The 27,558-nt window shown below is 38.2% G+C and overlaps 1 protein-coding gene across 4 annotated transcripts; it reads left to right on the plus strand.

The window, feature by feature from the left end:
• The first annotated feature begins 41 nt into the window (after positions 1 to 41).
• On the plus strand, positions 42 to 27,558 carry Vps13 (vacuolar protein sorting 13C). 4 transcript variants are annotated; one of them, XM_013315805.1, is made up of 61 exons: positions 42 to 378; positions 453 to 539; positions 2,524 to 2,721; positions 3,407 to 3,630; positions 4,223 to 4,361; positions 4,451 to 4,649; positions 4,888 to 5,173; positions 5,420 to 5,534; positions 5,666 to 5,900; positions 6,131 to 6,264; positions 6,426 to 6,549; positions 6,986 to 7,138; positions 7,320 to 7,494; positions 7,751 to 7,944; positions 8,025 to 8,094; positions 8,227 to 8,313; positions 8,581 to 8,731; positions 8,963 to 9,234; positions 9,476 to 9,613; positions 9,771 to 9,873; positions 10,021 to 10,253; positions 10,441 to 10,596; positions 10,736 to 10,975; positions 11,216 to 11,431; positions 11,570 to 11,842; positions 12,069 to 12,235; positions 12,486 to 12,622; positions 12,728 to 12,882; positions 13,110 to 13,253; positions 13,454 to 13,670; positions 13,896 to 14,042; positions 14,338 to 14,531; positions 14,770 to 14,907; positions 15,127 to 15,279; positions 15,428 to 15,514; positions 15,598 to 15,731; positions 15,825 to 15,933; positions 16,012 to 16,242; positions 16,520 to 16,676; positions 16,746 to 16,864; positions 16,967 to 17,191; positions 17,356 to 17,571; positions 18,073 to 18,114; positions 19,293 to 19,496; positions 19,698 to 19,835; positions 20,235 to 20,381; positions 20,459 to 20,607; positions 20,739 to 20,870; positions 21,088 to 21,303; positions 21,461 to 21,626; positions 21,719 to 21,941; positions 22,333 to 22,508; positions 22,642 to 22,761; positions 22,960 to 23,069; positions 23,178 to 23,373; positions 23,664 to 23,813; positions 23,925 to 24,014; positions 24,139 to 24,308; positions 25,463 to 25,589; positions 25,705 to 25,830; positions 25,983 to 27,558. In XM_013315805.1, the coding sequence occupies exons 1-61, from the start codon at positions 279 to 281 to the stop codon at positions 26,181 to 26,183; spliced, it is 9,915 nt and encodes a 3,304-aa protein (XP_013171259.1). In that variant the 5' UTR covers positions 42 to 278; the 3' UTR covers positions 26,184 to 27,558. The 4 variants fall into 4 exon arrangements, with proteins under 4 accessions (XP_013171259.1, XP_013171266.1, XP_013171273.1 ...); XM_013315812.1 differs by lacking the exon at positions 24,139 to 24,308 and adding an exon at positions 24,755 to 24,924; XM_013315819.1 differs by lacking the exon at positions 18,073 to 18,114.

The following is a 27,558-nucleotide window of genomic DNA, read 5'->3' on the forward strand; positions in this document are numbered from 1 at the left end:
TTAAAATTGAAAAGGACATCACTAAATCTATTCAAAAACAAATCAAATCTGCGCTGTTCTTAAAATCATTTTCGGCGGCGTAAATTTATTTCTTAATCAATTTCTTTTGTCTTCTATGATACGTAGACATGCCATTTTATTAGAAATCTAGTGTTCGTTATTTTGGAGTAGTTTTTAGTGCATGTGATTTGTTTATAGGACTCGAAGTTACGTCTTACCATGACATAAGTAATCGTAATATTTTAAAACCTTTAGGTTTAAACAATTATTGAACAAAAATGGTGTTTGAATCGATAGTTGTTGATGTTCTTAATAGATTTCTAGGGGACTACGTGGAGAATTTGAACAGGTCTCAGTTAAAGTTAGGAATATGGGGCGGTAAGTTTTTTAGTCAAGTGATGTCATACTACTGTAGGACAGTAGTTATTTATGAATTTGGTGTTATTTTTCAGGCGACGTAGTGCTAGAAAACTTAATATTAAAACAAAATGCCTTGGAAGAACTCAACATCCCTGTTCAGACAGTTTATGGCCACCTAGGTAAGTCGCAAAAAATTAAAAAGACCGCACCTCGTTCTCTAAAGTACAGTGGTTTGTTTTGTTTATTTGTCGTTAATTATTTTTTATTGATACTTTTCTGTTAGATAAAGCAATAAAGAGCAATAGCTTTAAAATGTTACAGTTATAAACTCTTTATTTAAATAATGACAACAGATATATAACATAGAATTTACGACAATAAGATACATGCTGTACTCATAGTGTATAGAAGTTTAATAAAAGTTATAATTCTGTTATTATAAAGTGGGTAGTATGAGACAGAAGAAAAATGTAATGCTTGGTTTAATCAATATTGTTTTTCATTTAATTTAATGTTGTAAAAATGTATGTAGATTTATATAAAAATTACAATTGCTAAAGGGATATTAAAATCATCATCAGCTCACTATACCTCCCCTCCGAGGGGCCTGGAGCCTACCCTAAGTTAGGGGTGATTAGGCCATAGACAACCATGCTGGCCAAGTGCGGGTTGGTTGACTTCACATATATCTTTACATTTTCTTCTCAGATATGTGCAAGTTGCATCACGATGTTTTCCTTCACCGTAAGAATGTCGGACAAATGTACATATGTAAATCGGAAATCGAAAAACACATTAGTACATGGCGGGATTCAAACCCAGGACCTGCATATTGCAAGTCAAGTGCTTGACCTCTGAGCCACCAACGCTCTTGATATTAAAATACCTCTGCAATTTCTAATTCATGACATTCAAGTTTTTCGAGAGATAAATAAAATAATTTGCATCACAAGACATAATTTGTAAAACATACTCAAAACTTATTAATAACATTTTGAGTAAAAGTTTTTATCCTTAGAAGGCAATAACTGAATGATTATGGTGTTTCGTAAATAGTTATGAAGTAAATAAAACTAAATACATTTTTTATTGTTATTTACAGTGCTTTTAATGTGAAATATTTTTGTTTAAACAAACATGACATAACTTTTCATGCTTTTACAACAGCAAGTTGAAAAAAGGGAGATGTAAAATTTTTAGGTCTGTGTTGGTTTGCTTAAGAACCTTTGATCCTTAGAACTTGGTTACTTAGAACACATAGGCAATTGAATGAATACATTGTTAAAAGCTGTGTCTAGTTCATGGAAAATTAATATACTAGGTAGAATGAGGACTTAATCAAATTAGTTAATTAACATAATTGAATGCTATACTATGGCACATTTTTGTGTCACTATATGTAGCTTTGTTTAGATAACTTTCTATTGGGCTTACATCAAAATAAACAAAAGAAAGCATATTTTGTTTTGTAACAATCTTTCTTTATTAATAAAAAAAAGTTTTTACAGTAATCAGTTTAAAACAGAAGGACTTTACTCATTTTTATTAAATTTAAAAAAATGAACATATAATTTTTGTGTTAAATATTAATAATAATAACATGGGTTAGTGTTCTAATAAAAGCGAGTAACATTACTCAGTTACGCATTAGTTTTGTTCACAAAATCCCAAAAAAAACAATGCAATCAACAGGCATTTTTCAAAATGACATACCTAACAAATTATTCTATTCATATCACAGTAGCCTAGTTCATATAAAGGTGAGCAATTATCATGCAGCACAGAGCATGGTGGTAATAATTTATTCACCTATTAATTTGGAATGACATCATGCCCTAAAAACGGCAGTTCTGTTGCGCAAGTGAGTCACACATATCACGAAGGTCGGCACTGTCTGACCTCCGATGCGGTGATAATAAATCAGCGCTAATTTCCCACACTATTGTTACAACGGATGAACCCTAATTTAAGTTATCAGAGCCTAGATTATTGTGAAAAATAAAATGAGCCGTACTCTGTTATGTTTAAGATTCAAAATAAATAACAGATAACTACGTTAGGTTACTAAATGAATGCACCTTTTTTTACTAAATAATATGCGATTAAACATGCAAAATGTTTAAGGGGCAAAAGCGACTACTAAAATCTTTTCTTGACATATAGGAAAGCTCGTCCTTAAAATACCATGGAAGAATCTATATGGTGCTTCAGTAGAAGCAACAATCGAACGACTTTTCTTGATTGTAAATCCATCTGCTGAAGTTAAATATGACCCGGAGAAGGAAGAAAAGATGGCGCTAGCGTCGAAACAAGCGGAGCTTGCCAGAGTTGAAGAAGCCAAGAAGAAAGAAGCACAAAAAGGTAGGGAAAATGTATATATAGGTATAAGGCAAAGTGCTGTTGACTAACTATGAGGATAACAAACTGAATTTGTGTACGCATGTTTCAAATTTGTACATCCATTATCTTTAAAGGTTATTAATTTCCCTTTACAGTTTATTTTAAAACATTATGTAAATAATGAAACCATTGTTAGATTTTTTTTTAATTTTGATAAAAGTAAAATGCCTATAAACGCATAATGCAGAATGTGACTGCATATCACAATTGTATATCTTATCATGATAGCTATAAATGGTCGTTTCCTTAAGTGCTTTTTGTATTTGTCAATATCTGATAATCAAATATGGAATCGTATCGCTATTGGTACATAAAATATGAGAATGGTTATATTATTCTTTACACTTTCTTCGAAGGTCCAAGAAGTATACTAATTCTTTTAAGTATTTTATATTTCACATTGGAATATAAATGATTTACTGAATTAAAATGAATTTTTATACCAATCTAAATAAATTAGTTAATTTTTAACTAAAGTAAGCCTGTTTGACCACAATGAGTTTTTAATTATTTTCCTAATTTCGTTAGACTTTAGTTTTAAATAATTGTGTTGCTTTTAAAAAAATATTGTCCTATAAAAAATAATAAATCTTTGATAAAGATGTTAACCATATTTTCAATGATAACATTGTAAATCTTCCTGCAGATCAGAACAAACTGGATGAGACCTTCGTCGAGAAGTTAGTGACACAGATAATTAAGAATGTGCAGTTAAAAATAACTGACATCCATATAAGGTATGAGGACAGTATAACGAATCCAAAAGCCCCATTCTCCTTTGGGATCACATTACACAACCTGTCTGTACACACCACCGATGAGAACTGGAAACAAGCAGTTATTCAAGAAGCTGTCACCAAAATTTTTAAGGTACATATATTATTCTCATCCTTATTTACTAATCTGTTTTTGATAAGGAAAGAATGGCAGGGATGGATTTATTAGGGCGCGGATTATGTTAAGTGCGTATTTTCTGTACATCCTATATTCTGTCCATTTAGAGTAGGCATGAAAATGATGTCTCTATAATAAATTTGATAAAGATATTATGCAATATCTACTCTCAATGAATTTGGATATTTCATTATATTATTATCTATATTTCTAGAGCAATTATCAGGATATGCTATAAAAATAAATGCTTATTTAATTTTGGTGATCTTTGTAGTATCAAAGTTATATTTTTATGGAAGCATGAAACATAGTTGCTTCAAAGTAGGTAATAGTCATAAAAACAGCTGCCAACAATAATGAAGTTCTTAAATGTGATATCTAGAAATGAGATCTAGTGTCCTAGATTTCGCAAATGTAATGCGCATGTATTTTATAGAAGGACGATTGTAATGTTATGTGTTTTCGCAATAAGTTTTACTTTCTTATTATTATTTCCTGATAATACTAAATCTGGTTTATTTTCATATCTCTAAAAACATGGTAATAAGTTAAGTATTTCTGTTGTTAGATATTGGATTTGGAAGGATTAGCGATTTATTGGAATCCAGCGACAGAGCTGTATTCAAAGTCTGAAGCTCAGGACATCAAGACTAGGCTTCAGAATGAGATCGCTACAAAATCATCGCAACCGTCTTCTTATAAATATGGTGAGGAATAGTTCTGTTTGAGGCGTTAGCTTAAGCATTTATTTAAGGACTTAATGGTAAAAAAATAATTTTATTTATATTACTTTCAGCATTGGGTCCAATTAATGCCACTGCCAAGTTAAAACTGAATCCCAAGCCGGAGGGCGACACACCTAAATTCAGTATACCTAAAGTAATACTCAGTCTGCACATGGAGCAGCTGTCTGTCAGCCTCACTAAGGCCCAGTACCAGGATATGATGCTGCTCGCTGATTCCATGGACAGGATGAGCAAAGGAGCCCCCTACAGGTTTGTAACTATACATTGATCCATCTACCATTAAGAGACTAACTCCATATGACCAGGATTTTGTATATCACACACTCCGTTCAAGTAGAAAAATTACATAAATGGAAAGCTAGTATAAAAATTAGTATAACGAAAAATAGTCTTATACTCTCTAATAAGATAATTAACCTTAGAGATGCAAACAGTTGGTTAAATAATCAACTCTATCCAAGTCAAACTATTTTTTTTTTGATCATAGGAAATACCGTCCAGACGTAAAGACATACAAGAATCATTACAAACAATGGTGGCATTTTGCATACACTTGTATATTAGAAGACGAAGTTAGACGTCGTCGTAAGAATTGGGATTGGACGCACATGCTGAGCCATCGTCAGCTGTGCAAGGACTATGCTAGCGCGTACCAATGCAAGCTCACTAATAAAGGGAAAGTTACCACCGATCAGAATAATACCATCTGCCAAGCTGAGAAGTCATTAGATCTTCTTAATTTAGTAGTCATCAGACAGAGGATAGAAATGGAGGTGAGTGACATTTGTCATTCCACTATAACTCTACAACTAGTTTTTTTTTGTTTTTCTCTAACTATTTATATCCTACTAGCTGTCGACCGCGACTCTGTTTTTCCAGACTATGTTCTATAACTGTGCCAGATTTCAACAAAATCCGTTCAGCCATTCTGGAGATACCTCCAAACAAACATCCATTAATCCGTCCATCCATCCATCCATCCAAACATTTAAATCTATTGAATTTATTATCTTCTACAGGTGGAAAGATTGGGTAAAATGGAAGAAGAAGCCCGTAAGTCTCGAGGCTGGTTCGGAGGCTGGTGGTCTAGAGGCAGTTCCAAGGATGAAGAACTTACAGAAGGCACTGCTATAAGTAAATATATAATTTTCTTATATATTTTTCTTTTTACATAGGAATCATACGAATTTCGGATTTATTAACTATGAGTCGTTGAGTATAGTCTCTGTCAACAACTGGTTTACGATTGTGGATTTGTTTTCCAGTGAAACAGTTCGAGAAGGCCATGACGGTGGAGGAGAAGGAGAAGCTGTTCCGTGCGATCGACTACCAGGAGAACAGCGCGCCGCTACACCTGCCCGTGGAGTACGTGGCGGTAGAAGGTCACTTCCGGCTGGACCGGCTGCAACTCGCCGTCACAGATCAGGCGGAGGTGCTGCGCGCGCGGGTCGATACCGTACAGCTCGATATGAACCAACGCCCCAGCGCCAATGCACTCAGGTATACTGCTCAGTAACCAGAGCCATCTCGTGAGACGTCACGACATGATAGGGCGTGTCGGTAAAACAGATTATGGACTAATTTTAATGGATCTTTCGTGGGATGGCAGCTGAAGCACGCGGGAATGTTTTTATTTTATTCCTTTTCCATTTGGCTACTTTTTTTTAAATATTGCGCTGATGAAATCGAGGGCAAAAGTTATCAATATAACTAATATGACAATTTTTCAGGGTTGACGTTCAAATGAAATCGTTCACGGTGTCTGGCGTGCAGCAAGGCGATATTGTGCCTCAAATGGTCACGTCCAAAGAAGTTACGCAAGACGCCAACTTGTTGAATGTTGTGTTCGAAACAAATCCATTAGGTCAGTTCTTCGTCTCTAACAAAAAAATTTCTTTCAGTAGACTGAAAAATAATAAATTGATTTTTTTATCTCTAAAATGTAATGAAACATGGTTTATAGACTCGAAAATGAACTGTATAAAATATTCATAAAATAGAATAAAGAGTTGTTTGTGTTTGCAGACGGCAAGTGTGACCAACGGGTACAGGTCCTGGCGCGGCCGCTTCAAATTGTGTATGACGCGCAGACTGTCATCGAGATTGTCAACGTCTTCAAACCACCCACCGAATCCACCGCTTTGACCACGTATGTCATATATACTAAGCGCCTATTTCACAATGTCCAAGTAAAGTTTTGAATAAGTATTAAATAAATTAACACACTTCATGTCAAAATAATTTGCATTTCACGGCTTATTTCGAGATTGTTAAACGCTAAAGTCGACTTTATTCGAGAGATTAGTTCCAAGTAGCTTATTTAGGACTTACGTTGACATAGGCCTCAAGAACAGGCCTTAAGAATTACAATATTTGTAGAAGGTTTTTTTTGCAATATTGCACAGAAGTTCTAAGTAAATTTCAACATAGGAAGTAAAAAGTTGTTTCTTTTCTGTTTGTTATTGTAAAATATGATTTCTGAAACAACTAACAGTATATTAATAATTGAAGCAAATCTAAAATGACTGCACAAAGTAATTAGTATTTCAAAAATAGTTTATCTGTTGTATTTATTTATGTTTCAGTTTACAAGCTGCAGCGGGTAATAAATTGTCAGATTTAAAAGAAAAATCCGCACTGGGAATGCAGTATGCAGTGCATCATCATACATTCATCGATTTGGATATAGACATCGCCGCCTCATACATTATTGTGCCCCAGACTGGTATATACAGAGGGTAAGCAAACAAAAATTATGTTGTTATTCAACATACAATTGACAATCTTTTTATTTATGTATTTAAATTTAAATGTTATTTAAACCATATTAAGGTAATAAAGAGAACTTTCGAACAGTCAATATGGGGATAGACGAATGTTGAAATGGATAATTATAATAATTAAACTACGTTTTCATAGTAACGAAGCATGCGTGGTGGTGAAGCTGGGTGCGATCAGTGTGAAGTCTGCGCCGCGACCGGAGACGCTCGACGTGCACAAGCTGCATCGGGAGGGGCTGGCAGATGAGGATATCCTGCGCGAGATCACAGCGCGTAGCTACGACAAGATGGCGCTGCAGCTTACTGAGATGCAGGTAATGTCTTGTTGTGATGATAGGTGGCGCTATAAATTTTTGAATAGAAGTATTCTGTATTTCCTCTAATGATGATGCAGGAGGATTTTACATACATATGGGAGGTCACTTAATGTAAGGTGAACCCGCTTGCTTGTTTTTCACCATAAAAAGTTCGCATACATGGTTGTAAAATTTGATTAGATCAGCTTGTAGTCTAAGATATTTACGATTGTTATTGTGTACCAGTTGGTAAAAATTTACTCGTTACTTTCAGATCGTCATAGCGTCAGCACAAGAGGAGTGGCAGACGGCTATAGGATCTGAGGTAGGGACGCCGCTGCATCTACTGCAGCCCACAAACCTCACCATACAGATACACAAGTGCCTCATCACCGACGACCCACGTATGCCCAAGATCAAGGTCCGCGGCGAACTGGAGAAGATTGCAATCTCAGTCTCAGAGGATAGGTATTGATTTTTACAAATATCTTGGCGTCTTAAAATCGTATTAAATAACGACTTCAAAATAATACGTTAATTATTTTCAGGTTGCTAACACTATGCGAAATATTAGTGAGCATGCCTTTACCACAATCCGAAGAGACGACACAACTAAAGGTAATATTTACTTTTTTTTCTCTTCATCCTATCCGCATCTAACATTTTTACTGATTTGAGATATGAAACCTTTTATTTAGTGGCTATTAGTTTCCTTTTTATTTGAGTTTGTTTTATTTTTTCCGTCCGAAGATATTTTGCTACAAATTTGCGTATACTGTGAGTGGTCAAGTGCTTGAATACCCGCTCTTTGGTGAGCCTCGCACCGACGGCATTGCGGTAACTCTTAGCTGTCAATAAAGTCACATTTTTAGATTAAATGTACTAAGGAACATGTATGTTTGTAGTTATACACTCGTAGGAAAATGTTATTATAATTAAGAATTTAGAATGTCATCTATTGTAGAATTTATAATGTAGTCTTTTCGATTTATTTAATAATTTATTTATATACGATATTACGTTGTATAATCTAAAATAATACTCATTTTAGGAACGTACATAATTATAAGCAATGTAAATAATTTCATTTTTAATTAATTTTAGGCCAGCGATTCGAAGGCGTCGAGTCTATCATTGCTCAAGTATTTGGACCCTGCAGAGAAACAGAGAAGGGACACAGCGCGCTCAAAGCAAAGGAAAACTGATGAACAATCCGTCCAGCTGACAGAAGTGGAGGCATTCTTTATTATGAAAGGTAAAGATAATTAATAAAAGGCATATAAAGTCCTTTTTATGTGCCATGATATGCCAATAGTCTTGTTTAAAGACATTTAATGTAGCCGTGGGTTCGAATCCCGTCATTGAACCGTATCCTAGAACTTTGTTGCAATGGCTACAAGAATTATTAGTTAGTAAATTACAAATTAATCTGCTTTTTCAACGTATTTTTTTGAGTATATCATAATCCATTTTCCATTGTTTTCAGAACTAATTCTTAGCGTGAATCGAAAGATATCAGCACAATCTCGAGGTTACGACAAATTCTTAGTGTTCTCACTGCAATTGCTAGAATTAACAGCAACCCAGAAGACGTTCACATTAGAGGCGACTGTGAGACTGGGCGCGGTCAACATGCAGCATCACAGAACTGGACATCGTATTATCAATATGATAGAAACACCAGAAGTACCGGATATTGACGTCACGGATACAGCCGTGACAACCAGTCAGTATTTGTTCGCGGTCACGTATCGTAATGTAAGTTTATTACAGCTAATTCAGTATGGAAATTTATTAATATGAAAATTGTACTATTAATTTCCAAAAGTTTTCTGTTCCTTTGATTTTTGTAATTCAATGTAAAAATTGCAAAAATATTAAATAAAACGATGCTTGTTAATCTTTGTTAGGTTTTCTCATATTTTTATGCAAAATATAATTTCTTTATAGAGCTTTCTTTAATAAATAAATTGATGTTTAAAGTAATATGTTTTTTTAGGTTGACAAGAAATGTCCAGAATTCAGAAGTCATTATGGATCTATCGAGCAACTTATTGAATTAGATTTCACCACACTCAAACTCTTGTTACATCTGCAAGGGCTGCAAGAGATACTCATCATTGCCAATGAATATCAGGTATGATTAAAAAGTATAATATTTTATTAATATTAAAATTCACAAGAGTGATAAAATACAAAACCTTTGCGTTTGCAAGTGTGGTCTAAAATCTGTTGCTTTGCTGATTCATTTCACTTTGTTTTCATTGACAATTTTTTTTGTTTTTTTTTTCTAGACTCGTTTACAAAACATCCAAAGCAAAGTCGACAGATACGCTAATGCAGGTCCATTGGAAACTATTATGGAAGATGAAGAATTTTCTGTGGCCAAATCAAAAGGTATTTTGCTAAAGTTGCATTGTTTGGATAAGATGTGGATTTGTGATTTGCGAAGAGGCAAGAAAGGCCGTGAGAGAGACAGAGGTTTGGATGGAGAGAGTTTTTGAACTAAAACTACGTAACATTATAAATAAATATGTATTTCAGCGAGTGTATCAAAGCCCGCGCGTCGTAAGCAGATTGAGAGCATCCAGCTGAAGGTGAACGTGAAGATCGGAGCAGTGGAAATTGGATTCGCAACAGAGCGCCGGCCACTTGCCGTGCTGCGTCTGCAGGGTGCCGGTGCCGGCCTCGTGCTGAAACCCTCCTACACACAACTTGACTGCGCCATCGCATCCATTAAAGTAGAGGACCTCAACCCCGAGACTATACATAGAGAGGTCAGTTAACAATGTTATCCGAATATCGGTATTAGTCGAGAAAATTTTGTTGCTCAGTACCTCCAACCGGTGGCACCTTACCTCGCCATTCCCGCGACTTTTACTCTTTAACAACGCGCGACTTGAAATTGATGTATTAAAAGGTTTTAATTTTCTTACAGTTGTGTCTACATTTCTTTTTTTTTAGATTCTAAAAGTGCTCGGCGGCGACGTTATCAATGTACAAATAGTGATGTACAATTTGGAGCAGTATCCGAGCGTCAGCGATGTTAACATGTCGATAGACGCGCAGATCAACTGCTTGCGTATCGTCTTCCTAAATTGGTTCGTCACATCGATGCTGGTAAGTATATTTTACATTTTTAAGTGAAGATATTATGCTAACTATAACTGAATTTGAACTTCAGTTTGTAATCTGTTAAGAACCATGTGTTATTGTTCATGATTTGTTTATTAATTTCATTGCTTACGTGTATTTGCAGGAGTTCCTGAACAACTTCCAAACGGCACAGCAAGCGATCATTGAAGCGTCGTCGCAGGCGGCGGACGCGGCGCGTGCCAATGTGCAGAACGCGTACCAGAACCTGACAAAGTTGTCGCTGAAGGTGCGCCTTGCTGCGCCCATCATCCTCGTACCGGAGAACTCCACCAGCCGACACGCCGTGCTTGTCGACCTTGGACGAATGACTCTTAATAACCAGTTCGTTGATCTGCCTGTCGCTGTGAGTATAAGAACCACTATATCTATGGTCAACCCCTTTCACGGTGTATATTTTTTGATTTAAAATCTGCCTTCACGAACTATAACGCGCAATTAATAATTTGCCAGTAAAACTTGACATTAAAAGTGATAAGTGGATCCACAGTCTGAGACGACATTACTTGAATCGAATTATGGTTACTTTAAAATATCAGATTCCCGTTTGTGATTACATAATGTGACATTCAATATTATGAAACAGGACGTAAGTAACAAGGTGACAGTGGACGAGCTGATGCTGGAGCTGGAGGATATGAAGCTGTCGTGCGTGGAGCTGCGCGCGGAGCAGCTGGACGTGCTGCACGAGCGCAAGTTGCTACGTCCCACCAGCTTCAAGCTGTTTGTGAAGCGCAGCCTGTCGCAGTGGTACGACACACTGCCAGACCTAGACATCTCCGGCAGGATGAATACCATCGCGGTAACGCACATTATATATTACAATACATTCAAATAACAACGATCTTTAATCGCCTAACACTCTATATGTAGAGAACTTCATAAACATAAAATAATGCAAAGAAAAGTTCATAATCTTAATATAATTCAATGTTTGCAGATAACAGTAGGGCACAGCGACTACAAGAGTATTATGAAGATCCTAAATCAAAACCTTCAAGAGGGACAGACAAAGACTGAAGACACAAAAGCCGCACAGAGCATACCCAAGGCTACATCCAAGGCCGGAGTCAAGACTCAGATCAGCAAAGTGCAAGTCAAATCTGTGTCAACTCCTGTCACACCCACTGAGGACAAGAAACCCAGGACAACTATTAAATTTGCATTCACTATGGATAGCTTCGTTATTGATCTTTTGAATACTACTGTTTCTGTAAGTACTTTGTAAATTCTTCTAAATACTATTTTTTTTGTTAATAAATGGGGAAACAAAACATATAATAACATAAAAATCTAAATAATCGTCAATAAAAAAATCTAATATTCTGCTTTCTTTTTAAGAAAACAAAATTTAGTAACATTGAATGATTGATAGAAGTCGACAAATATTTAGGCAACATTTATGAAAATAGACATGATCAAATTTTCTTTTTTTTTAGGTTGAGAATCCATCAAAGAGTCTGGATGTGGATCTAGCGCGGTTCTGCCTCGCGCTGCTGTCGGTCAAGGGGCGGATGTTCTCGGACGGCTCTCTGCACACTTCGGTACTGCTGGTCGACTGCACGTTGGACGACACGCGCCCAGGAAGAGGGGCTAAGATTACACGGTATTTATTGACTGTTAGATATTGACTGTAGAGTTTACACAAATGTAATACTTGTCTAAAAGCATATTGTTATTATTTTTAAAAAAAATGTTTGCATACAAATGTCGTGGCAGTTGAATTTCACGGGTAGTGGGACGTAACAAATTGTTAACATTTATGCTAAAAAACGAGATAAATAAATAAGGAACTTGACTGACTGACACGAAGTAAGAGAAAGTAGAAAGAAAATTATTTTTATTTCTTTGTATAGATATCTGGAAAGACGGCGTGATAATCAAGAAACATTGTTAGAACGAACGCAGGAATCGTCTACTATTATGGAGGCAAACGATAAAATACGCAGCATGATCGATATCACATACACTATGAAGAACTCGGACACATTTAGTAAGTTTGACAGAATTTCATATATTACACCAACATGAGAAGAATGCAAATTATTTATATTTCTATGAATTAATAAAGTAAATTCAATATAATATTATGTTTCAGTCGACATGAGAATATTCAGTTTCAATCTGATTCTGGCGATGGACTTCCTGAACAAGATCGCGGAGTTCATGACGACGGGCCTGGCGGAGGACGCGCCTGACGCCGCAGACGTCAAGCTCAAGCCCAACGCTGACAAGTCCATAGACAATGCTGCCGTTAGTATAATATTTCAATCTATCCTAACTGGACATTAATCAAGTTCAACATGCTAATCAGTTTCTTCATCTCTTTTTTGTACTTACTTTTATAATTTTACAGAGACTCAGAGAGTTTAAGTAGTCCTTCCTAGTGTAAATTTAGTAATAAAAGGATCATTAGAATAGTTTTTTTTACTCTTTAGCTATCGTAGTCTATAGTGTATAATAATATTATATTGGTGCAGAGACGGAAGACGATGACGAGCAGTGCGGTGGTAGAGCCTGCGCAGAAGCCGTCCATGATGACCGTCAATGTAAAGATCGAGCAGCCAGACATCATACTGGTGGAGTCACTCGAGCAGAAGCAGTGCGACGCTCTGGTCCTAAATGTGAGAACATGAATGTTTATGATATTTATATATGTTCAATTAGTATTGAACAGAAGAAGCCGAGCGACACCTGTACAAATACATATTACCAGCATTTTTACAGTGTCAATTTATTTTTCCAAGTAAAAAAATCTTTATGTATAGGTTATAAACAAAACTAAAGATAATCCAATTTACAAGTGTTGTATGTAATATGTCAGATGGAGGGTCGCTTCAAGCTGCGACGAACGGTAGAGCGCATGGTGGCGGAGGGCGGAGTGACGGGGCTGCAGCTGGTGCTGCGCCAGCTAGGCAGGGCCGGCGCGCCACGCACGCTACTTGCGCCTGCGCACGTCTCGCTCGCGCTCTCGCAGCCGCCTGGCAGCGGGCCGCACGTCGATCTCGCCGTCTCCGATATAAAGCTTACAGTCTCGCCCGGTCAGTACACACCACAGCAAACCCAAATAAGAATAAAATTCACAGTTGATATAGCCGATTTATTTTTATGTCTGGAGTGTTAAGATACTTATTTCTATGGAGCTAAAACATATAGCATGAACCGAGTCTCCTTTACAGTTAGAGCTTTGCTATTTACAAAAAATATCATTTTAGTGTTTTTGGATGTACTTAAAATGTAGCCTTTAAGGTTTTTTTTGTTTAAAGATATAATTGGTCTATTGAATCGAGTATTGGCCACGATGACGAGCAGCGAGGAAGACAACGTGGAGGAGGACGACAAGGCCATCATATACGACAACCTGTGGGCCATACAACCATTCCGACCTAACTCATATTGGTTTTTGAAAACTGGTAAACTACATAGTTATTTTCAACTCGCAAAAATATATTCAGCCCTTATTAATATTTTGCTAAATAGTCACTACTAAGAAAATTTATTTAGTAGTTTTACATTTTATTAAATCAAATCGCAGAATATCACTGAAATGTTAAACACATTGATATTGATATCCTTTTTATTCTATTACAAAAAACAGAGACAACAACTTTTCTTTTAACGACAGGCGATGTCCTCGATAGTGAGTGAGAAACAAGAGAGAGTTATAACAGGAGGTACTATATCTGATGGTTTTTTTTTTAATTCCAGAGGAGGCAGAGGAAGCGATCAACTTGGAGTCACCCTCGGGGCTGGAGCAGGAGCGGCCTCCAGCGGGGGAGATCTGTTTGCTGTCCAGCCCCTCCATAGTTATCTCACTGGAGATGGACATAGGCAACGAGACCATACCAGTACTCGTCATGCAGGCCTCGCTCACCGCGCAGCTCAGAGACTGGAGCTCTGATGTGAGTCACATACATTGTCACATTCAGAATCGTTAATGGGTCCCTTAGTGTCGTTTTCTCATACTAATTCTACAGTATTGGAGACTACTTATGATGCTGATGACGCATGTAGTTGTTTTCTCAAATCGAAATCTCTATAAAACATATCGCCATCTCTATAATTTCGGTCTCCGAAACTTACGGTTAATTGAATTATTTTAACGAAATAATTGATTTTAATTGAATTTGAATTCGCCAGCTGTACATGGAGTCGACGTGGGCGATGCAGGTGTCTTACTACAACATCGGTCGCGCCGTGTGGGAGCCTCTCATCGAGCCAGTCGAAGTACTCAAGGACTCGCAGTACAGGCACGTGCCTTGGGAACTCAAGATGGAGGTACAACTAGAACAACAAATAAATCTGAACATTTTCCATTAATGATACATTGGTATAGACACACGAGATGTCACTTACTACTGCATCCGAAGTCATTAAGTGACCACTAAAGGCTTTTCTTAATAACTACGTAAGAATGCAAAAGGCAGTTAAGTGTAAGTACAAAGGTATGGGATAAACAAAAATATATATGAGATGTGTTATTTTATTCGTCTGTAGGTTGTTATGAAACCACAAGAAACGCACACAGTAATCGACACGACGGACGAGGCGGCCAACCTGCAGGTGGTGGCGCAGCGGCAGGCCAACAAGACCATCACCATCTCCAGCAGCGAACCTCTCGAGATCACCATCACCAGGACCGGCATGGAAGTATGTCAGCTGTTACAATTATAATAGAATACAAAAATGATTTAAACACAAACCTAGTGAATATTGCGATTGGAGAGTAGATTTTGTTTATTATAGAATAAATAACAGCCAAATTAAAGTAACACTTAAATGTTTTTTTTCGTTATAGGTGCTGACACAGCTAGGAAACTCGTTTGCCGCCGCAGTGGCCACCGAGGCCGACACCACCATTCTCACCAAGGCTAAGGTTGACGATGTATGTATATTATTTCTTACAAATTTATAAACTGTTACATCATACACATCTTTTTGTGTTTTGGATATATTGTTTTTTTTTAGATCACCAAAAAGGAATACTTGGGCGCCCCGTATGTTCTACATAACTGTATCGGCCTCACAGCGAAGCTTTTACTACAGAATAACAAAGATTTCTCAGTTTTTCTCATAGATGAACACAAGTCTAGTGATTATAGGTAAGGAATTAAGCTTTAATGTGTTACAAATTTAATGTACATTTTTTTTGTCAGACATGTATTACAGTGACTAATTAAACATTAATATTTCAGAGAAGTTGTCCTAGAGCCGGGCGCATGCGTTCCTTTGCAACTGAAACATGGCGGTCTCAATTTGATGAAACTTAACGAACCGCCTCCGCCTCTTAAATTAAACGTTAAGGTATCATCAATACCACCATCATGGGCGATTGAAATAACAGTACCTTTTCCACAAATTAACAAAAAAATATGATTTTAGATAGTGGAACTAGACGAAGAAATAATAATCCCGGTGGAGCGTGCAGACAAACGGTACTTCACTTTGGGACGGCGACATTCAGGGTCACGAGGCGCGACTGGTGGGGCGGGCACTACGGGCACGCTGGAGAAGCACGTCCCTCACGCCGCTGCTGTGGAGCCGCGCGGACTCATATCCGATATCATGATGCAAGACGCCGCGCTGCATATATATCTGCGTAGCATCGTGCAGGTAAATTGCTACGTATTTAATAGTCTTCAGCTGGTTAAAAAATATTGTAGTATTATTAAATAATAGAATATTGTTAGGCCAAAGACATTGGTCAGGGGTGGATTTTATTGTGATTTGAAAGAGCTTAATACAGAACTGCCTACAAATTAAGAGGTTCTCGGTGCCGCAAGACGAGAAAAAAGGATTTATAATATTACTAGTGGTAAATAATTTTGGAGCTCCTCTACATACATTAATATAAAATTAGAATGTATATAATTTTCATGGCGTGTTGTAGGTAATAAACACGCTGTCAGTGAACGTGTCGGTGTACTACATGACGCTGAGCGGCAACGAGGTGCGGCTGCTGGGCGAGGTGAAGCCGGCCGGCGTGCTGCGGCTGCCGCTGCAGGCCGTGCACACGCCCACCGCGGAACTCTTCTTCTCCGTTGAAGGTACTAACACCTTATTCATAGTAAATGTGATAGGAGTCGAGCATCTACATATAAATTTATTACTTTCAGGTTTTACAGTGTCCGTATCGCCATTCATTTGGCGCGAATTGCAGAATGAAGTGTCCATAACAAAGCTGTTGCAGTGTGACTCAAAGGATAAGACTAGTGGTGAAAAGTTTTATCTAAAAGTAAGTCAAATGAGCTTTCCTCAATAATAAAAATCGTTGGTGGCGGCGTCTATGTAGCATCTATCTTCTCATGTCAATATAATTTGTAATTTTCTATAACAGGCGGTGGGCAGTATGGAGCAAGTATTCTTTGAGCACTCGAACCGGCACACGTTTGCGTCCTCGTGCTACGAGGTGGTGCTGAAGCCTGCGGTAAAGCTGCAGAACTGCCTGCCCGTCGACATCGTAGTCTCGCAGCTCGGCCTCAAGCGTACACAAATCTTCAAGCCCGGAGAGATGTTCCATCTGTCACATCTCGCGCCAAATAGAGCCTCCATTGTTGTCATGGTAAGATGTTACATCAATTGTCTATTATACATGTTTTCAAAATTGAAATTATGAAATCAACTAACCATTTATTCCAAACGCATTTTACTATTCAAAAATCTAACTTTTATCCATAAGCAGTACTAATATATGCGACATTTTAATTATACATTTAAAATTTTCAGATACAAAGCTACTTAGATAAATGCTGGGTATGCACCAAGAATCTGCCTGATGAGGAGACGGAACTGTCCGTCTGGTCGTTCGAGTCTCACGACAGCCCGTCTGTGATGACTTTAGACCTGGGTGTTCATAGCAGCGATACTGAGGGCACACAGGTCCTCTCCCTTTACTGCCCCTTCTGGATGCTCAACAAGACCGGCTTCACGCTCTGCTACAGGGTCAGTACACACCTAGAATATAGTACACATTACACAATTGGTATACAGTACACATTACACTACTAGCATACAGTACAATTACAAAGTTAGTATACAGTACACATTCCACTATTAGTGTACGAAATACATCTACAGTAAATATTCAAGAGTATTTAGCAAACATTAATTTTAATAATGATTGAAGACTCTATAGTATTGAGAAGCGTAAACTCGTATATCTTGGATGATGACTTTATTTCTATAGGTTTCTATAGGTTATTTGAAAAAGATTATATTTATTACAGGTTATATTTATGCTTTTTATTGTCTCGTTGAACTCCGTCTTGTATCGTGTATCCTTAATTTTTATAAATGAATTCTATCGTATTCACTCGGTAGTATCAAAATTGTACTAATTCTACCATTAGACCAGTTGTGTATGTCCATGTAAAAAGTAGTGTGATGTAACACTAACAAGTAGTTGTCTCCTTCAATTGGCTATAAAAGATTAAATGGTTACAGAAATCAAAGAAACCAGAAAAAGACTCCAGCTCACCCAACAAGGTATCTTTAAGATGCTTGTAGTATTCCGACTGTATTTTCTTTTACTTTGCCGGTTCATTTTATTTCGATTAATGCTATTTATTAACAATTATTAATTATATCTATGCTGTTCTTAAGTTTTTTTTGGTTTCGATAATAGAATCGTGAATACGCCATATCTTTTGCTTTGCATTAACAATAGGCCATATCTCAAAGTATAATTATATACTATGAGTTGCTTTCGAATTAAAAAAACAATTAACAATGGTATAAAAAACATTGAAATTTAGCTATCTTTAAGTTCTTGTACCTTGGGACAGGGCCTTATATTTATTTGAATGACATAGTTCGCATGTATTTCTAAGACATACCATTTAATCGATTTGATTATGACAAGTGTAGGAATCATGTAGGTGGTTGATTGCACTCATTAGTCGTCGCTGTAATGTTTAGTTTTTCGACAGATTGCAAATTCACGTTGCTGTGATTTAGTTAGACGTCATACGTCGTGCTCGGTGAGTGCAGGCTACATTATAGATTACCACGCACTAGTGTAAACACTTTATATCACAAATGTTACTTAACAAAGGTCTAGAAATTAGCTAGATGAGTTTCCATTAGTAATCAAAGAATATAAATGTAGTTGGGAGTTAAACTTAGTCCTAAATTCTTCTTAAGATTTTGTGCTAAACGAATTTTAAATTATAAAAACATAGAGTTTATATTTTTTATTAAATGTTTCGGTTATGGGAAAGAAAAATAGAGAAGAGCGATAGCACTTGTGTAATATTGAGCACAACTTGACACACCCATTTCCCTCCTTTGGATCATTCTAGAAACGCGTCTATTTCATCGATTGGAAATCTTTACATATTCCTTTGTATAATACCAAGTTGTACATTAGGTTCAATAACATCTTTGTCTAGGAATTGGTCTATTTTATTTAACACATAAATATGCTCCACTGCCTCTAATTTAGAAAATTATGCTAAAGTTCCAGGTGTATATTTAAGACTAGAAAAGCATGTTGCATGTTGCGTATAAAGCTTATAAATTGCATGAAAATCAACATTAATCAGGTGTAATGCGTAAAATATATAGGTAATGGAAATTATAAGAAAATAAATTAGCTCTTTACTATATTTTTGTATACTAGTATTTATATATAGTATTTTGATTCTTTATCTTTGCTTTTTTAGAATGCTGATGAAATGGGTAATGTAATCTTCCATCCGAAAGACTACAAGGAACCGATACTATTTTCGTTCCGTGCTAAGAACTTCTTCGGCAAGAAGAAGGCAGCCATTAGAGTGGAGTTCGGGGAGTGGTCGGACAAGTTCTCTCTAGACGTGCCCGGCAGCTCCGGTGTTGTTATATGCAGGAATGAAGGAAGAACTTACCAGGTTTGTTATACAAGTAAATTATAGGATAACAATTTAAACAACCATGATGGCACATTAAAACCTACTCAACCTTTAGAAAAAAAGATTATAAATATCTTGGTTGAATTTTTATACAAAAAAAAAAAACAAATTTAAAGAAAACTTAAAATAAAGACAATTATTGAAAGAAGTGTGATTTTAATGTGTTTGTTTTTTACACAGGTTGCAGTTACGAATCAGTTGACGTTCAATAGTTTAACGAAGATGGTGATATTCACGCCTTTCTTCCTGATCATAAACGAGGCGCCCTTCGCTATTCAATACCAGGAGCTACATAGATCTGGCGATCCCTGGAGAGAGGTAAATGTGCACCTATCAATGTTAGAAAAAATCTGTGTAAGCCATTTAATTGCTTAACAAATAAACCTTTTATTTTGTATAATTCTATATAATTTACAATAATTTGTGTTATGTTCACGGTATTCAAATATTCCATGTCAACAAAGACAACAAAGTTATCAAAAATATATTGACTAGCCGTCACCTGCGACTCCGTTTACGCTGAATTAAATAAAAACTTTGTGAGTAGCCTATGTGTTCTTCTAGACTATATTCTACATCTGTGCCAAATTTCATCAAGATCCGTTGAGCCGTTCCGGAGATACCTTTAAACAAACATCCATCCATCCATATAAAAATTCGCATTTATAATATAAGATATCGTGTTAGTAGTAGAAGTAATAACAATGATATTGTTAGGTTGAACAAAAGTCAAGTTCAGCGCTGTGGCCGGTGGTGGAGCGGGAGGACAAGCTGCTGTTGTTACGTGTAGCGGGCTCCGTCGAGCACGCCGCGCCCTTCCTGTACACAGAACAGCACACTGTCTGCCTCAAGCTTAACAACGAGGTCAGTATACCAAGGAGAACAATATTTATTATATATTATTTGTTTTGCGGCGAAGTATTTATGTATTGTATGTGTAGTACGGTGGGCTGCACGTGGAGGTGCAGCTGAGCGAAGGCGGCACTTATGTGACGGTGCGCCAGTACCGCGACGGCCACGCCCCCGCGCTACTCGTCAACTTCTCCCCCCACCCTATCGTCGTCTACGAGCGCGAGAACGTTAACGTCAAGTAAGTGCACCTAGTGACGTCATCATGTACCAACTTTTAACACGTTCAAAGCCACGTAAAGTGGACTTGGCGTTTTGACGACACTGAACGTGTTAGCATATTTAGCTTTTATAATCTTATTGATATTTTAGAAAAATACCACCTATGCATCGTATGCTGTTCACGTGGGATAATCCAGCCGGGCCCCGCATGCTGATATTCGAAGGCCACAAGAAGACTGAAATATACAACGATCTTAGGAAAGACGGTATTGGAGAATTTATGTAAGTATACATTTTTTACTGTACAATTGTATCAAAACATATTGTCATCCCTTTCATTCTCATTGATAAAACAAAGACTACAATATGTATAGATTCGAGTATCTTTGCATTTGAAACCTACTGTTAGATTTGATTTGTTGTACCCACACACAACTCTCAGCCTTTTCGTCACCGTCACCTGCAAAATTGATATTTAAATGTAATATTGTGTATACAGGATAAGCGAGACGGAGCGGATGTCGTGGGTGTCGTTCCTGGACGGGCTGCAGCGCGTGGTGCTGTTGACTGGCGACGCGCTGCTGGCTGCGGGCGCGCACACGCTGGGCGAGGCGGAGCCGCTGCGCACCGAGCTCGTCCTCGCCATGCACGGCCTCGGACTATCCCTAGTTAATGACATGGAGGCACTAGAGATCGTATACGTCAGCATATCCAAGTCAGTAGAATATGTTTAACGTCTTGTTTGGCGCCCAATTAAAGCTATACTTTATTTTCGCATGTCATTAGGAGACCATGTCTTAGTAATTTACCCAAATCAAAAAGTGCCGTCTCTATTAAAAATCCCTTTCTAAGTTCTCTTATTTGTGTATCAGTTCTGGAATAATCTGGGAGCAGTGCAAGCTGGGAGCTCGTCGCTACAAGAAGATCGAAGGCCCGAAACTGCTTCAACTGGAAGAAGCCTACCAACGCTACATCACTGAGAAGATGGTCAGCGACGAACCGGTGCCGTGTAGAATATTAATTGATGAAAAAATGGAAGTAAGTTGCACCTGTTAACACATATTAATGATATTAACGATCACTGACACAAAGTTTATGTAGGTAATAATTAACAAACTTGTATCCGGCAGGTGGACTTCGAAGAGATGCGCATTCTGAAGCCGTCCCCGCGTCTTATGCGGCGCACGCAGGAGCCGGGACTGTGGGCGAGCTTGGGCGTGACGGCGCACTCGAGGCGGCTGCACGCTCGCCTACACCGCCTGCAGGTGGACCAGCAGCTGCCACTGCCCACATTCCCCGTGCTGCTCGCGCCCGTGCCTCCGCCCAAGTCCGTCGCTAACGACGACCCCAACGGTACTAAGCCACATGCGTACATCATATTGTAGACTTTTTAGCCAGCCAGGGAGAAGCTTTAGGTATGAGTCAGTGAAAATACACGCGTATACATACAGAGTCACTTCAATGTATGTGCTGACCGTGGGTTTCTAAGACCGAATCTCCCTATAAAACTAAAATAGTAAGTTATCTTTGTCCGCATCTTTGACAAAACAGTGATAATAATATCTTTTAAAAGATATTTTGGTCTGAAAAACCACGGTCAATGTACCCGTGTATAATGTCGTAGTCTAATCATTCCATTTTGGCTGACTTATGTTACATAATATGAAAAGTCTTTAAATGTGTAATTTACAAAAATATCAAGGTTAGAAAGACCTTTTGTACAATTTTCTGATATTATCTGAAGGTATGAAGCCGTTCATCGAGGTGTCTATTGTGGAGCGCATAATGGAGCACAGCAAGGTGCGGCAATACAAGTACTACAAGGTGCTCATCCAAGAGTTCCACGTGAAGGTCGACATGGGCCTCATCAATGCCCTCATGGGCATGTTCCCGCAGCGACTTCTCACCGAACAGGAGGCGGTAAGACAACTTAGAAAAAAACAAGAAGGAATCTTCAATCTTTGCATTTAAGAAGACATATAAGATTGTAAAACCTTGAAGTACAAATGAGAAGGTCATAGTATCTTGTAAAGTGTATCGTGTGTTGTTGCAGCTGGACGCGTTCCAGCTGGACATGGAGCGCGCGGGGCAGCCGCTGGAGGCGCTGGCAGCTCTCGGCGCCGCCTCCGACCTCAAGAACTTCTATGACAACCTGCACTTGTCACCGCTTAAGGTATGCTTTTCGTTTAAAAGAATTAACGTGTGCTGAATTTTCAAGAAAATACGTTAATTCTATTGTTTATATAGTCAAGGACTTTAGAGACAAATATTGTACTACTACTTGTACTAATAAAAGCACTTTTGAGGTAAACAATTATATGAGCAGGGATCCAAATAATTTCAAAAGTAAAGAAAACAATGTATATTTCAGGTCCACGTATCATTTTCCTTGGGCGGTGCAACGCAACTTCCTACATTCGTAGGAACTTTACTACAAAGTATCGGCGTCACCTTGACTGATATGAATGACGTCGTCTTTAAGTTTGTACATTTTTTAATTTTTTATTTATTTAAAAAAAATCTTATACAAAAATGTTAAGTCATCTAAGTTGAGTTTCTTACATTTAAACGTCTCTTATGCTTTTCTAGGTTATCATATTACGAGAGGAACTACGAGTTCCTATCACAGAAGGAACTGATCAGTCAAGTGCAGAGTCATTACACGGGTCAGGCCCTCAAGCAGCTGTACGTGCTAGTACTAGGTCTAGACGTCATCGGCAATCCCTACGGCCTCGTTATCGGACTCAAGAAAGGAGTCGAGGATCTCTTCTATGAACCGTTCCAAGTATGTGTTAGCTTACTTCATTCGTTTATCTATTTATTCTTTTGTTCAGTTGTTAATCAACTCCAAATATGACACGCAATGGGAATATTTATACATTTTTTTAAGATTGCTAGAATGTATGAAAACTTGGTATCTGATAGATGAAAGCCCACTCTTGGCTCTAGCGCCACATACTTAGAGCGTTCAGTTCTGTCCCCTATTCGTTTAGGTAAGGCCTTTTCTTAAAAACAAATACTACATTATTTTAATATTTATTATTGTGGATTAAATGACATAAATGGTGTTTGCAGGGTGCAATCCAAGGTCCGGGCGAGTTCGCGGAGGGTCTGATGCTGGGCGTGCGGTCGCTGGTGGGGCACACGGTGGGCGGAGCGGCGGGCGCGGTGTCACGCATCACCGGCGCCATGGGACACGGCCTGGCCGCGCTCTCACTAGATAAGGTCACCTAGCCCTGATTCATTGTATAATACACTTGCTTACATACTTTGTTGCCTATACACATACAATGCGACATATTAGCAACATCATGAAGATTTTGATTGTATCTATAGGATTACCAACGTCGCCGGCGCGATAACATCAACAAACCTCCAGCTAACTTGCAGGAAGGTTTGGCGAGGAGCGGGAAAGGACTTGTTATGGTATGGTTTCTACTAAATCTAATAGATATATTGATGAAAAGTAATTATGATATTATGATTGACTGGTGTCGCCCATGTGATGTGTGTGTGATATTATAGAGTGTTTTGGTGTATTACAAACTAGGGCGTAGTGGATGGCGTGACGGGTGTGTTCACGAAGCCGTTCGAAGGCGCGCGGGATCACGGCGTGGAGGGCTTCTTCAGAGGTCTGGGCATGGGTGCCGTGGGCCTGGTGGCGCGCCCCACCGCTGGGGTCGTGGACTTCGCGTCCGGCTCACTGGACGCCGTCAAGAGGTGAGCGAGTACCGCTCGCTTGCTCGCATGCCCGCTGCCTCTCGCTTCACTTTTTGTTTTATTTTGCATGCGCCTTTGTTTAATGTATATATTTGTATGTATCGCAATAACACATGGGTTACTTATACAAACTGGTCTAAATGGTAAAAGAAGTCTCGTCGTCGGCGTGTTTGTTGGAGTTTTATTTTTACTGTCGAGTTGAATTAACCCGTCCTATTTGAAAGATGTGTCAAGTTGGTTGGTGTTATGTTCGTATTTGGTATATTGTTGTTTAGACAAAACTGTCGTTTCGGAGAGTAGACTGTGGTGTCGCGACTTAATATCGTGATTTTGAAAAATATACAAATAGCGTCATAAATAAGCAAACAGGAGTACAATAGTAGAAGTTAGGTTCAATAAGTCCGTGTGTGGTGCAATGGTCAGTGGGGTGGGTGGGGGGTGTTTAGGGTGTGGTGGACGGCGTGCGCGGCGTGCTGACGCGGCCGATACAGGGCGCGCAGGAGGGCGGGGCGGGCGGCTTCGTGCGCGGCCTCGGACACGGCGCTGTCGGCCTCGTCGTGCGACCTGTCAGCGGAGTCGTAGACTTCACCTCCGGACTGCTCACCTCCGTTAAAAGGTCCTACAACATCACGATGCAGAGTTGAAAATCAGTGTAGTAATAGTGTAACACTAAATCGTATAATAAAAGATCCTATATAGTGTCGTTATTTCGAAGGTAATAAAGGTGTTGATTATTTCGTGTACATCGTTGTTTATATAAATAAGTTTCGATGTTGTAAGATATAGGATTGTGTCTTTATTGTAGTAGGTTTTAAATGTATTTATGTTTTGTTTGTATGTAATTTGTTTCTGACATAGTCATTGAATTAATAGTAGTGCATAGAAAACTAACGTTGATCATTTATTTTTTACTATTATTTATTTTTACGTTAATTTTTTGATGTATTTCCACTTTGTTCTGTCCTATAATATTTATGCTTTTTTAAAGCAGTGCTTGTCTATTAAACCTGCACATTTGTTGTACTTATTATCGCAGCATAATATGTGATTAACACAATTAATTCAGTATGCAACTAGAATGCATGAAATAAAATTGTCTCACATCGTATTGTTAGTTGTATACATAGTATAAAGTATTACAATGCGTACATCAGGGCGGCTGATCTGTCGGAGGAGGTGACGAAGCGGCGCGCGGCACGCTACTTGCCGCCCGACGCCGGCGTGCGACCCTACTCCCGTCTGCAGGCTGAGGGCTACAAGATGCTCTCCGAACTGGAGAAGGTAACTTCATTTGATATGCAACAACTCCTAAATTTAGTTCCTAAATTAGAAACTCTGTTTTAGTACTGACCGGATAAGATTTTTCCTGTAATTTTACCCTTAATGTGTCTGTTAGGGCAAGTTTGTGAGCACGGACACTTACGAGGCGCACGTGTGGGTGATCGCGGGCAAGGAGGCGGTCATGTGCACCGACAAGCGTCTGCTCTACCTTGAGCGAAACAACGTCTTCGGCGGCTGGCAGGTAACCACCACTGTTACTGATCATTAAATATGCCGATTTCATCACCATACATTTTTACGTGTATTTTCACTTTAAAGCTAACTTTAGTATACTCGGTACACAATGTGGAAAAAATATCGTAACAACTAGAGCTAATATTAACTTCTCGACAGATCGTATGGACTTACCTCTGGACGGAGATCCCCGAAGTCCCCACAGCGGTCAGCAAAGGAGTGTACATACCAACAGCAAAGAAGAAAGTGTTGGGAATGTTCTCGAGCTCCGGTTCAGGCAAAGTGATATTCCTGTACGACGAGCAGCAGAAGCGCTACCTGCTGGCGCAGTGCGAGCGGCTGATGCGCGCGCCACGTTGACATGAGGCCGTAGAAGGAATGTCGCCACGCCCACCGCGCCCGCAGCGTACTCTGCGCCCCCTGGCCGACTTCTTTCTACTGCTGGACCGCACCACGCTGATGCTCACGCTGCACGCACTCGCCTATCACTTCAACCTGCACCACCTCAACCTGACCGGCTTCCGCTGATTTATCAGGCAATGTACAAGGTAATCAAAATTTGTTATCCCCGACTTCTTTTGTATGGTGTGGGAGACCTAATTTTAGTCTCTTTTCCCTTCCCACTCTTTACTTTAAAAAAAAGGGAAAGCGGATGGGACGGAGGAGGGGACGCATGGGGAGGGGATACATTTTCTTTCCGTGTTTCCCCTCCTCCGTCGATTATAGGTAGACTACGTATCTGTAAATGCGGATCACTTCGTTCACGAGCAACGGTCGCTTCGCTATTTCGGCGAATCAAGCTGGTCGCTTTTTAATTTGTCCTCCAATCATATTTTAAAAAAAAATGTGAAAAATTGTATACCAAATACTTTATGATTTTTGATTACCATGTACATTAAATTTATGCATTTGTCTGATTGTATCTTGTGTAATGGATTATATAACCGTGTGCTATATTTTTTATATTTAACCTCAGCAACGTACAAATGCAAATGCTATACTGCTACGAGATACGAATAAAGTGAGCTAATTTACTTTGGAATTATAATTCCAAACTACGGACCATTATATTGTGTGAAACTGATTGTAACCCTTTTTTGTCTCTTTGTATCAGAAAACAATTTACCTCTTAATTTAAACTTATTTTACTATATTCTATGATATTTTCTATATTTATTTATGGTATGAGTAATGAACAGTAGGTATGTAGGATACCACGTGTCAAGTTACCAATTGTGATTACAGCCGATATGCATTTATACAGACATATTTATAATATTTACAAGATTTTGTAACGTTTTTTCTTATTACGATTTAGTCTTCCGTCTTTGTTTTTAATGTTCTCTGTATCGTTGTTAGTAATTGCAAAGTTTGTTAAATTATCTCAATTTAATTTGATTGTTTTGAATAAAGAAATTTAAAATTGTTAAAAGTTATTGTTGCTTACATTTTAATATATGTAATTCTGTTTTAAGTTTGCTCGCTTGACTACTTTGGATATCATATAAAGATATTATTTTTGTCATAATGCAATTTATATGTAACCAGCAGAAAGAATTTTCAATACCAAACTTCTCTTAAAAGGATGGTATTGAGAATTCGTTAATTACAAAATTTCCTTTCGTTTAAACGATGCACAAATGTTTCCATATCGAAGACTTAATTGATATTAATTATTAATTTGTATGTGAAAAATAAAGCTGTAAAATTTGTTTGAAACCTTAGAGTACAATAA

Source organism: Papilio xuthus, unplaced genomic scaffold, assembly GCF_000836235.2.
Source record: "Papilio xuthus unplaced genomic scaffold, Pxut_1.1 DF829129.1, whole genome shotgun sequence".
In the NCBI taxonomy this organism is placed as follows: domain Eukaryota; kingdom Metazoa; phylum Arthropoda; class Insecta; order Lepidoptera; family Papilionidae; genus Papilio; species Papilio xuthus.